The following is a 13,065-nucleotide window of genomic DNA, read 5'->3' on the forward strand; positions in this document are numbered from 1 at the left end:
ATGAGTTTTAAGCACAGCGGGAAAAAAAGTAACATTTGAAAAAGGAGAAAAGTAACATTGCAACTAATCACACTATGAACAACTCCATCTGTAAACACTTTGATGAGTTTTAAGCACAGGGAAAAAAAGCAAACATTTGAAAAAAGAGAAAAGTAGCATTGCAACAATTCATGCTACGAACTGAAAAATTAACTTTGAAAATCCAATACAAAACCACCAAGAAAACTAACCTTGCATGAGTCGAGTTCTGGCATGAAGTGTTTTCCATCAGGTGTTTTCTCTCTTGTGATTTCTTGAGTTTCTGGTGTGTTTAGCTGGTGGGAGCGAAAGCCTCATGTAGCCATTCCAAAAAGAAAGTCCTTGTGACCCAACCCTTCGTGTTTGCCCTCTACATTACTGGCAGTCTGGCTTTGTTTACATTGTGCTGCTTGAAAGCACGAGGGTTCTCAAATTGGTAAATGAGTAAACTGGTAAACAGTTTTTCCACCTCTTGTAATTTCTTTCTTTACTTCGATTTCAGTTTTCTTCAAAACTTTCTTCTCACCACTCTTCACTTGTTTAGAAGCCAAGTTAAGTGCAAAAGCACACAAAAATACTGTAGAGCACAAAGAGAGTGCAGGTAAAGCATGCACGTCTGACTGAGAACAATGAAGAGGGAGCGGCTCTGCTTAAATGAACCAGCCAGGCAGGCACGTGGCTCGCTCGCTTTCTCTCTCTCTCTCTCTCTGTCTGTCTGCCTGCCTGTGGGGGTGTGGATTTGGGGGGATGGTTCGCGTGCACGTACTGCCTGCTTCTCAGAGAGAGAGTCTCAGCTGTGCCCCCCCTCCCCCTATGCAGAAGACAGGCAGTACGTGCACGCGAACCATCCTCCCAACTCCACCCCCGGCACATGCAGGCAGATAGGCAGGCAAACCCGTGCAGCAATCTCCCCCTCCCCAGCAGGCACGTGGTTCGCTCGCTCTCTCTCTCTGTCTCTCAGCTACAGGCAGTCAGTCTGACCAAGAACAATGCAACACGTGCGGAAATCATCGGTGCGCACAAACCGAAAGGGAAACTGGCTTGTTCATATACCGAGTGTGTGGTTGTGAACAGAGGCAAAAGTTTGGCGAACTTTTTGGTCATGAACCAAGACGTTCGTGAACCGAGGTTCCACTGTACTGTGGTTGCATGTGTTACATTTTTGCTGAGTCTGCAAAGAGAGAAGGTTTAGTTTAAACCTGTATGGTTTTCTTTGACAACTGGTACCTGGCTGTACCAACTTAAGATAGTCACAAACTACTTTAAAGCTAGAGACTTTTATAGACACTTCAATAAGTGAGGCTTTATAGCGTTCATATAGACCCCATGTTGCAGGGCTTCACCCAGGATATGGAAGTGGCTATATTCTATGCAGAAAAGTGTAATTCCTTCCAGACAGAACCATCCTCCAGGTATTTCACAGATATACCCATTTCCTCTTTTGGTCCTTGGATCTGTATAGCTAGCCATTTGGTTGCTTCAGCTAATCTGTCAAAATGTGATAAGCAGTTACTAGCTCAGCAACACTTTAATGTACATCAGATAAAGACTCCTATAAGATGATATGGCTAGCAGGTCAATCATGATACTCTGTCCAAAGATTTTCTGGTATGTATTCTTAGGTCCAGCCCAGTGTGTCATACAGGTAATTTAACTAGTGCATCGTTTTAGTAGCAATTTGTGATTTGTTTGGTTTCAGATCATTTTAGAACATACTCCAGATGTCTCTTTATTTTTTATTGTCATTCCCTATGTGAGTGTTTTAGCCTTCCAATAACAAACTAAGCAGTTAGATAACCTATCAAGCCACACAGTTCTCCAGGAAGACAAAATACTCTGACATTAATCATACAATGCAAACAGTCAAAGGTTTTTTTTTTCTACTTCTGCTTAATGTTACTCCTGTAAAGCAAGCGTAGGGTAGGAGACATAACAAAAGTACCAATACCTGGTTTAATGAACATGGTATCACTGTGCTTAATTGGCCAGAAAATTCGCCTGACTTTAAACCCCATAGAGAATCTTTGGGGTATTGTCGAGGAAAATGAGAGACACCAGACCCAAGAATGCAGATGAGCTGAAGGCTGCTATTAAAGCATCCTGGGCTTATAACACCTCAGCAGTGCCACAGGCTGATCGCTTCTATCCCTTGCTGCATTGATGCAGTAATTCATGCAAAAGGAGCCCCAACCAAGTATTGAGTGCGTACATGGACATTCTTTTCATTAGGCCAATGCTTCTGTATTAAAAATCATTATTTTTTGTAATATTCAAATTTTCTTCAGATACTGAATTTTGAGGTTTTTTTACCTGTAGACCATAATCGGCAAAATGAAAAGTAATAAATGCTTGAAAAATATAACTCTGTGTGTAATGAATCTATATAATATCTGAGTTTCACTTTTTGAATTGAATTACTGAAATAAATTAACTTTTCAGTGATATTCTGGTTATTGCGATGCACCTGTATAATGTAGGTAAATTCTTGCAGCCAATATTTCAGTGTCTCACATTAAAGTTTAGTTTAATTGTCATATGCTCCCTTTTAATACCGTTCCTCATTCATATCGATGATCAGTCCCTACCACTGCTGTGTCCTTCAGGTCAGTTTTGACCTGCTACATTTCTTAAGGCTCTATTAAAGGTAAATTTCCTCTTGGGGACAATTAAAGTATTACCCATCTGTCTTAGTGCACTTGAAAGGGTTGTGATGTTTAAAAGCCTGCTCCCTGCATGGTGCCCAGATGAAAATATGGATTTTTAGTCCTGTCACCCATTCCTACCTTAAATCATATTTAAAAAACTAGTTTATTTTTTATGTAGTTCATTATTTAGTTGAGGAAGTAGTGAAAAGTCAAGCAAAATGACAACTTTTGTTGCCTATCTAAAAGGATTACAATATACTTAGTTCAGGAAGTAAATCTTAAAACACAGGGAAAACAAATAACATTAACAAGTATACACGATTTGTCTGAAGACAAAAATAAACTTCATTGGAAGCAAGATATGCGTAAGATATGATAGTGAAATAGAAACCCGGGATCTAAATACAAATAATAGCTCAATTGAAATCAAGGCAAAAGATGTCTGTTCCATTACTAGCAGTAATTAAGAAAGTGGCTGATTTTCTCACATCTTCTTGACATTTTTAAACTCACAAATGATTTATTAATAACTAGTATCGGCATTTATTTTAAACCCTTATAAATTAGAGTGACTGCTGAGATTTAAAGTTTCCTGCTTTTTTTAATAATACATTTTTTGTTATTTATTCTCTTTATTAGAATACTAATATACTGCTGACTAGATTTAGCATTGTAATAAAATGTACCATATGAGAAGCTAACTGTCCTTTACATGTTTACATTGAGAAAATAATTAGTTCAGTGCTTAAAATACAAGTCTTTCTCTATAAACTGAGCAAATACTGAAGAAAAAATATTTTTCTTCTTGCTGGTGTGACATACAATAAACAATATTAATGTTAGACAAATTGTATTAAAGTTGATATTATATAATCGAGTGCCTGTTCTTTATTTGCAGAAATATAAGTCAGTCAATGAAGACAGCAATGTGTCTGTACCCTCTGAGCCTAGCAGCCCTCAGAGCAGTTCTCGTAGTCGTTCACCATCTCCTGATGATATTTTGGAAAGAGTAGCTGCTGATGTGAAAGAGTATGAACGAGAGAATGTAGATACATTTGAAGCAAATGTGAAAGCTAAGCAAAACCTTATTCAAGTTGATAAGGATGGTAAGTAAACTTGTACATTCTTACCAAAATATTTATAAGTGTTTTAAATCTGAGTCCCTTGTTTATTAGGCTTTTGGTAATTTGCACATCTCTGTTTGTAAAATAACTACTTTTTTAATTTTTTATTTTTGTAAAGAAGTCAAGCAATACTTACAGGTTTTGGAAACAATTAAGTGTCATTCAAATACTGTTGTACATTACAAGTACTTTTACTAGCAAGGAAAGAAGAAAAAAGTGATACAGTTATTCCAGCAAAATATGATATTACAATTTTATTTAAAAAGCCATAGTAAATGTATGGCTTTTGTTTAAGAAAGAATAAACATGTATTCTAATGATATTTAATTCTTTTAATATTTAGACAAAAACACTGTATACAAACTGTCAAGTTATTGGAATTTCTGTTAAAGAGAGAAAAAAAGCTGTTGCCTAATTATATTTTTTGACAACTGAAATAAATATCTAGCTTAACTAAACTTTCATATGTTAGGGACAAGTTCTTGAATAACAATAACCTTTCAGCTGTCATGCAGATAATTCTATTTTTTGTCTGCACTATAAAACCCTTCACTGACCACACTAGTAGAGTGCTGACAAAAGCTTTCGTACTAAAATAGCCAAGTTAGCGCATCAGACTACATTGCTTGCCCATTAGTAAAAAGCACTGTTCGATCTTGGGTTTTTTGGTTTAGATAGGTATATCTGCACTTAAAATTCAAATTTATTGTAATGTGCACATAGTAGAATGAATTTTTTACATATCTCAACTGAATAGTAACAGTACAATAACACCAACAAAAGATGCACAGAAATATACATCCTGCATGTTCTTTTTATTACAATATTTTTTTGCTCATGTTCCATCTGTAAATAGTGTTCTTTTGAGTCATGTACTGCTGCTTAATGAACTAGTAGCAACAACTGCAGTAGTGCTTGATATGCAGAAACATGAAATCAGGTAACTTTATACATATTAGCACATTGTAAACTGAGACTCCTTGAGCCTTTAAGTGCTTTACAAATTAAATTACTGAATGTACTAAATGATGTGTTGTGATGGTCTTTAAATATTGTATTCTTAATATTTGTTACTAATGGTGATTCAAGGTTACCACTAATTTTAAAATAGCTAGTGTTAAAGGAATACTCTGCGTAAAAAATGCTTGTTTTCATATGTTACTTACCCCATGTAGTTTGTACTGATGGCCAAGAAAAATCTTTAATATCATGTTTTCATGCAGACAGAGAGACAGAGTTTGATATAATAGAAACCAATAGTGACCAGCGATGCACAAAAGCAAATGATGTGAAAAAACATTCAAGGAAAGAGAACTAAAATTTCATATTGCGTCGTATCATCTACTTGTCTGTTATCCAATTGTTTACTCAAAATGCATGCATTTTCTGCTGAAATATTATTAATAGCTGCTTCTAGAAAATAGGCATACATCATAAACAGCAAGGGTATTCCCTTAATACTGTGCATTTGAAAGCATTATAGGAATGTGTATCCTGTTTATGATGCATGCTCTAGTGAAAATAACCTTTGCATCTGCAATAACCGTGCTTGAAATCTGACAAGCCATTATGTGATTTAGCTGTCTTTTGTGTTGTAGATTTCAGGCACTGTACTCAACGTACTGATACAAGGCTTTGCCCCTTAGTGGGTAGTTAAGAATGAATTAAATGCACATAATAATCATATGGTTATAGGAATTAGTAGAACTGAATGTTTGTTTTTAAGGGAAAGTGATAACTGAATTTTATTTCCAGATAGCAATCAAAGCCTGTTCAGCTTTCATACAAGTCCAAAATATGCCCATCCCAGTTAGCAGAAAGGCAGCAGGTCTGTCTTTGTAGGCCTAAAGTTTGTAGCCACCTCAAGCTGTTTGTTGATTTAGGCCTTGTCTGTTCTGGCAGTGTCTACAGAAATTTTAAATTATTTGGCTCATAAGCTTCCAAATGTTGGCTAATTGAACAGTCTGCCATATTGGCCGGTAGATGTCATATCTGATTTGGCAGGCTCTATGTAAGGATTGAAAGTGAAACAATCTTAGTACTGGAGATGGAAAGAAGAAACACACTGCTGGAACTAAGGGATTATGATCATTAGTACTGTACTTCACAAGTCATCTTTCAAGATACTGTAATTATGGTTTCAAGTGGCCCACTTTACCACTGTTAAATTTGGCGATACGGTTTCTCTGATTAAACCATTTCTCCATAATTTGAGATATTTTAACCATGTTATTAATTTAAAAGCAATTTGTATCAATGCCACTTCTGGTCATTTTTAGTTTGTACATTTTTATTAGCTGCATCTGTTTATTTTGGTATTTATTTTTTTCTTCAGAGTTGGTTTGGTTGTAGTAATTTAAAACAGTGAAGGCCTGAAGGCATATTACCCCTTCAGGGAAAGATCTTGAATACCCATAGTATAATTAATGCAACATCCTGGCATACGTTTTTCAGGTGAGAAATAAAGTACACTTTTCTTTTCCTCCTTGCTGTATAGGCATCAATATAAAAAAACCGCTAGCCCCAGATATGTTTACTGAATCCGATGACATGTTTGCTGCATATTTTGATGTAAGTATAGATACTGTAATTTTTGCTACATTTATTTAATTGATAGTCAAGACTCTTTATTGTACGTTTTCCAAGTTTGTTCTTTACAGATTTGTTTGTCTAAATTCTTTCTTCCCTGTTTTGTAGAGTGCTAGACTTCGTGCTGCTGGTATTGGGAAAGATTTTAAGGAAAACCCTAACCTCCGGGACAATTGGACTGATGCAGAAGGATATTATCGTAAGTTAAAATTTAAATAGATGTATACAAATATATCCGAATATATACCAGTAAGACATTGGCTTTTTTTTTATTGCAGGTGTAAATATTGGGGAAGTTTTAGACAAACGATATAGTGTGTACGGCTATACTGGTCAAGGAGTTTTCAGTAATGTGGTCAGAGCCAGAGATATGGCTAGAGCTAATCAGGAGGTGGCAGTCAAGATTATCAGGAACAATGAACTAATGTAAGTACATCAAATTATTCATATCCCCTTTCTTAATGTAAAATTAAATCTGTTGTGATCAGACAAAAATCATTCTTTGTACATAACTCCACTTGTGAGATCTGTAACTGTTTACCAGCATCACAATTTTAAATAGGTGAATCAGTATTTTGAAACTAACATTCTCAAATCATTATCTGTAATATTTCCTTTGAATTATTTAGTGTGTTTACATGTGCTTTAATAACCCGGTTACTTACAGAAAGCATATTTCTAAAATGCCATGTAAACATTTAATTTGGTTTAGAGAAATGGGTTATCGGTCTTTCAGAAACCAGGTTAACACATGTAGGTTTCTTCACAAGTAACCTGTTTATTTAGCAATGTAAACACTTAACTGAGTTACAGTTAAGGATTTTGTATTCAGTGCATGTCCATTGCACCGTTTGCCTGCACATATGTTAGCTTCATGCACACTTTCAGCAGCCACAGGTAGAAGAATCCTCAAGATACATTTCTTGAGGAAAATGCTCAGACATTCACATTATTCGTACTCCTGGTTGAAATGATCTGTCTCAATACATCAGAAATCGCTATTTTTATGTTGATGAGCTGAATGTACAGTGCTAAGCTCAGCAGCACAATCTCGAAAGCAGCTGTGTTATAACAAGTAAAAAGTAACATGCATTAAGTGGCCCATTTACTTTTTAAAGTAACAAGTAGCCCAATGCAATACTTATTTTATTGAAGTCAAAGTACCAATTATTATCCTAGCAGCATTGGGTGTAAGCCAAACAAAAAAGAGTGCTGCCTGCAGTCTAGTAACAGAAAAATATAAATAAAGTGTCAATTTAGTTTTAACCAACTATTTGCCATAGATAAGTTGAAACAATGTGATCGGGTGACACAGTGGCCAATGTTATTATTGCGAATCAAGGATGGCGGAGGTTGAGGATATTAAAAAGGAAAGGAAGTTTTTTTCACCTCAGAACACATAAATCACTAAACGTATTTATAAAACACAAGAAAATTACCAAAGGTGTTATGCTTGTTTATGGATCCATGGTGGCCAATGATAACATTTGTAATTTGAATTGTCACAGTCATTTGTTAACCATATACGTTGCAGAGCCTTTTTTATTTTGTTTTCTATTAAGTGCTCTCCTCCCCTTTATGATACCTGCTGTACTATTTTAACCCTTAACTACTCATACTGGCATTTTTTTTGTATACCAATCTCTGATATTTTTGTCCAACATCCTTTTACTTGAACCTACAGACATCATCCACCATCTATCCTCACCTTGAGTCACTACAAGACAGTAAAAACATGTACAATTTAAAATTATTTCAATATATTTTGTATTAAAACCTCACAGTGTGCATATAAATGGCCATTTTAATACTGGTGCATAAAGTACACTTCACAAATACTTGTGAGATGAAAAATGGTGTTAGTTGTTAAGGGTTACGTCAGATTTACTTTAACAAATAAGACTAATCTACTGTAGTTTCTTTTAACAACTGTGTAGAGGTTAGTATCATCATGATTATCAATTATGAAACCTTTTTTGAATGAAAGGGTCATCTTTTTCTTCCTTTCAGGCAGAAGACTGGACTGAAAGAGCTAGAATTTCTAAAAAAACTTAATGATGCTGATCCTGATGACAAGTTTCACTGTTTACGACTCTATAGGCACTTCTACCACAAGCAGCATCTTTGCTTGGTGTTTGAGCCACTCAGGTAATTAAGATATTCTTTCACTTTGTATAAGATTAAGGAGACATTTTTAAACAGAGCTGGTTATTATGTTTTATTGCAGAGGAAATATTTTATATTTAGCTCCTCCTTTCATTTTTGGGATTACAGTTTACATCAAGTATATTTTTGGATGGCAGTAGTTACACCCTGAATGTTTTTTTTAATTCACTTTTCATTCTCTCAGTCACGTTCAGAATCAATCCATACAACCCCATCTGACACGGCTGTTTTCACATAAAGACGCGCTATAGCTCTGCAGTGTACCACGATGCATACTAACGCCCCCCAGAAAAAGGGTTCTGACACACAAACGCTGGCGAAGCTGCCTTCTTTGTATCTCACCGTCACTTGATTTTCTTTTTATTCAGTTTTATTGAGTGTTCCTGCCAGTCCCCGCATGTTGCTGTATGCTGTTTCTTTTGTACTCCAGGACATGCAGAGGAGAGAATGGTAAAGAGCAGTAACTTCTGGTAATTCTAGTGTTAAACGTTTAATGCCCCTAGAAACGAAGATGTTGCATCTTTCTAATGAGTGGAACATTTCATGCAAAGTGTATATATTTATAATAAATGCATAAATATATATATACACACATATACACAGTCAAAGTAAAACCCCTAGGAATTACCTATATTTATGTCTAATTCCCATATAAAACATGGTTGTATCTTCATGTGAGTCACAATAATGAACAAACACAGTCTACTATAACTAAAGATGCACAGATTTTCAATTTTTGACCATATTGAATAAATCATTCAAACTGTGACTGAAGGTTGAAAATAGTAAGTGAACCCTAAGCTAACGACTTTTTAAAAAGCTCATTGCTGTGAAAAGTTAGCACACCTGGAGTCCATTTAATGAAACAAGTTCAAAGGTGTGGCCTAGTATTACTTTGAGTGATAAAAAACACTATAAAATTTGAGTTTGAGTTTTTGACAAGAAGCATATCCAGATGGAAATCATGATTCGCACAAAAGAGCTGTCTGAAGAGCTACGATCAAGAATTGTTAATCTACATAACGCTTGAAAGGGTTACAAGGTCATCTCACAGATTTTTATATATTCATCAGGCCACTGTTAGGCAAGTTGTCTATAAATGAAGACAATTTGGTATTATGGCTACTCTGCCTAGAAGTGGGCACCTTGCCAAGAAGACCCCCAAGAGCACAACACAAAGTCAACAATGAGGTAAAGAAGAACCCTAGAGTGGCAGTAAAGGACTTGTTAGCCAGTGCTAATGACTTCATCTCTGTTCATGAGTCAACTATATGCAAAACATTGAACAAGAAAGGAGTCCATGGCAGGACACCAAGAAGGAAGGCACTGCTATCAAAAAAGAACAGTGCTGAACACCTGAAGTTTGCGAAAGAGCACTTGGACAATCCTCAGTACTGGGAAAATGTTTTGTGGAGTGATGAAACCAAAATTGAATTATTTGGGAGAAACAAGCTGAACTTTATTTGGCAAAAAAAGGGCACTGCATATCAACATCAAAACGTCATCCCTATGGTAGAGGAAACATCATGATTTGGGCCTGCTTTGCTGCATCAGGGCCAGGACAGCTTGCCATCATTGAGGGGAAAATGTATTCAGAAGTTTATCAGTAGTACTAGGGTGTTGTACTGTGTTAGCCATTATGAATGTAGAGAAAAGTCAAAAGTGAAGGAGGAGCCTGAGTTGCTTCGAAAGCTTGCATATTGTAATCTTTTTAGTTAGCCAATAAAATGTGTCATTTTGCTTGACTTTTATCTACAAGTTTATCAGCAAATTCTCCAGGATAATGTGAGGTTGTCTGTTCGTCAGCTTAAGCTCAGAAGAGGCTGGGTGATGCAACAGGACAAAGACCCCAAACATTGCAGCAAATCCACAACACTATGGCTTCAGAAGAACAAACTCCGCCTTTTGGAGTGGCCCAGCCAGAGCCCAGGTCTCAATCCTATTGAGATGCTGTGGAATGACTTGGAAGAGAGCTGTACACAGAAGACAACTAAAGAATATGGAAGAGTTAAGGCAGTTCTGCAGGGAAGAATGGGCTAAAAACCCCACCCCCCCACACACACACACACATGATGTGCAGGTCTGATTTGCAGTTGTAGGAAGCACCTGGTTGAGGTCATTGCTGCCAAAGGATGGTCAACCAGTTACTAAATCCCAAGGTTCACTTACTTTTTCCACTACCACTGTGAACGTTAAATGCATTTGTAAAATAAAGACATGAAAGAGGAGAATTTTGTGTGTGTCATTGGCTAAAGCTCACACATCAGTTAAACATTTTAGGAACATCTTCATGCTAAATTTTCTAAGGATTGTTTTAATTCTCTGGTAGAAATAACCATTGAGCAAATTCAGATGGGATAAAGTTTTAATCATATACTGCAATCTTTATTGCACAGACATGTAACAGAGACTTGACCTTGGAGCAAGTGCTTAATCTAGGAAGTACGTTGGTTTGTATTAAATTTTTTATAGTCTATGAAAAATACTTTTCCTCCTTCTGGTTCTTCCTACCATTACCTAATGTCCAATCCCACCATTACTTAATACCCATCATCTGACCGAAACTTACCAACATTACTCCTTACACTGTGCAGATGCCTGAGACTTTTTTATCGATTGATTCCTGCCATGTAAATTGGAATCAGGAGGGCCCACACATAAAATACCAGGACGCTTAAATGAATAGTTACATGTTGCACAATCCTCCATCAATGCAAAAGTTTTAACCAGCTGTTTTCTAATAGAACACACTATTCTTGGCTAGTCATCACCTCATGCTACTGTCTGAGCAGACAGACAGAGGCTAAACTGCTAGAAGGTAATAGCAAGTGGCCTTGAGCTGATAAGCACAGGCAGTTTTCTAACTATTTGGATGAAACTGGTACAGACTTTTCATATTTATCTCTCACATGACTTAAAGCTAGCTAATACACCACATTTTACTTAACTTTATTGATAGTGCATTGATGCATAAGTTTAAATTTACTTATATAAGCAGCTTATCCAATACTAAAACATTCTAATCATCAGTACCAAAGGTTACTCAATTAGATAGATAGATAGATAGATACTTTATTAATCCCAAGGGGAAATTCAAATAATCCAGCAGCAGTATACTGATACAAAAAAACAATATTAAATTAAATAGTGGAATTGAACAGTTGCATAGTGTGGGGGAGGAACGATCTCCTCAGTCTGTCAGTGGAGCAGGACAGTGACAAAAGTCTGTCACTGAAGCTACTCCTCTGCCTGGAGATGACACTGTTCAGTGGATGCAGTGGATTCTTCATGATTGACAGGAGTTTGCTTAATGCCCGTTGCTCTGCCACAGATGTTAAACTGTCCAACTTTACTCCTACAATAGAGCCTGCCTTCTTAACAAGTTTGTCCAGGCGTGAGGCGTCTTTCATCTTTATGCTGCCTCCCCAGCACACCACAGCGTGGAAGAGGGCATTCACCACAACCGTCTGATAGAACATCTGCAGCATCTTATTGCAGATGTTGAAGGACGCCAACCTTCTAAGAAAGTATAGTCGGCTCTGACCTTTCTTACATAGAGCATCAGTATAGGCAGTCCAGTCCAATTTGTCATCCAGCTGCACTCCCAGATATTTATAGGTCTGCACCCTCTGCACACAGTCACCTCTGATGATCACAGGGTCCATGAAGGGCCTGGGCCTCCTAAAATCCACTCCCAGCTCCTTGGTCTTGCTGGTGTTAAGGTGTAAGTGGTTTGAGTCGCACCATTTAACAAAGTCTTTGATTAGCTTCCTGTACTCCTCCTGGCCACTCCTGATGCAGCCCACAATAGCAGTGTCATCAGCGAACTTTTGCACGTGGAAGGACTCCGAGTCGTATTAGAAGTCTGATGTATATAGATTGAACAGGACAGGAGAAAGTACAGTCCCCTGCAGCGCCCCTGTGTTGCTGACCACAATGTCAGACTTGCAGTTCCCAAGACGCACATATTTAGGTCTGTCTGTAAGATAGTCCATGATCCATGCCACCAGGTGTGAGTCTACTCCCATCTCAGTCAGCTTTTCTCTAAGGAGCAGAGGTTGGATGGTGTTGAAGGCGCTAGAGAAGTCCAAAAACATAATTCTTACAGCACCACTGCCTCTGTCCAAGTGGGAGAGGGATCGGTGTAGCATATACATGATGGCATCCTCCGCTCCCACCTTCTCCTGGTATGCGAACTGCAGAGGGTCGAGGGTGGCTTGGACCTGTGGCCTCAGGTGGTGAAGCAGCAGCCGCTCAATGGTCTTCATCAGATGTGACGCCAGAGAAACAGGCCGGAAGTCATTCAGCTCACTAGGACGTGATACCTTTGGGACTAGGGTGATACAAGATGTTTTCCAAAGCTTTGAGACTCTCCCCTGTTCCAGGCTCAGATTGAATATGCACTGTAGAGGACTCCCCAGTTCCAACACACAGGCCTTCAGCAGTTGTGGCGATACTCCATCTGGACCCGCTGCTTTGCTGGCACGAAGTCTTCTCAGCTCTCTGCTCACATGGGCTGCTGT

At 37.6% G+C, this 13,065-nt stretch overlaps 1 protein-coding gene across 6 annotated transcripts in view; it reads left to right on the forward strand.

The window, feature by feature from the left end:
- prpf4bb (pre-mRNA processing factor 4Bb) overlaps positions 1–13,065 on the forward strand; it is a 155,573-nt gene that overhangs the window by 112,660 nt on the left and 29,848 nt on the right. For all 6 annotated transcript variants that reach the window (XM_039753328.1, XM_039753332.1, XM_039753330.1 and 3 more), the window contains 5 exons: positions 3,562–3,769; positions 6,285–6,358; positions 6,485–6,575; positions 6,655–6,802; positions 8,387–8,524. In XM_039753328.1, coding sequence (XP_039609262.1) covers positions 3,562–3,769; positions 6,285–6,358; positions 6,485–6,575; positions 6,655–6,802; positions 8,387–8,524 — 659 coding nt within the window. The remainder of the gene's footprint in view (positions 1–3,561; positions 3,770–6,284; positions 6,359–6,484; positions 6,576–6,654; positions 6,803–8,386; positions 8,525–13,065) is intronic.

This window comes from Polypterus senegalus, chromosome 5, assembly GCF_016835505.1.
Source record: "Polypterus senegalus isolate Bchr_013 chromosome 5, ASM1683550v1, whole genome shotgun sequence".
In the NCBI taxonomy this organism is placed as follows: domain Eukaryota; kingdom Metazoa; phylum Chordata; class Cladistia; order Polypteriformes; family Polypteridae; genus Polypterus; species Polypterus senegalus.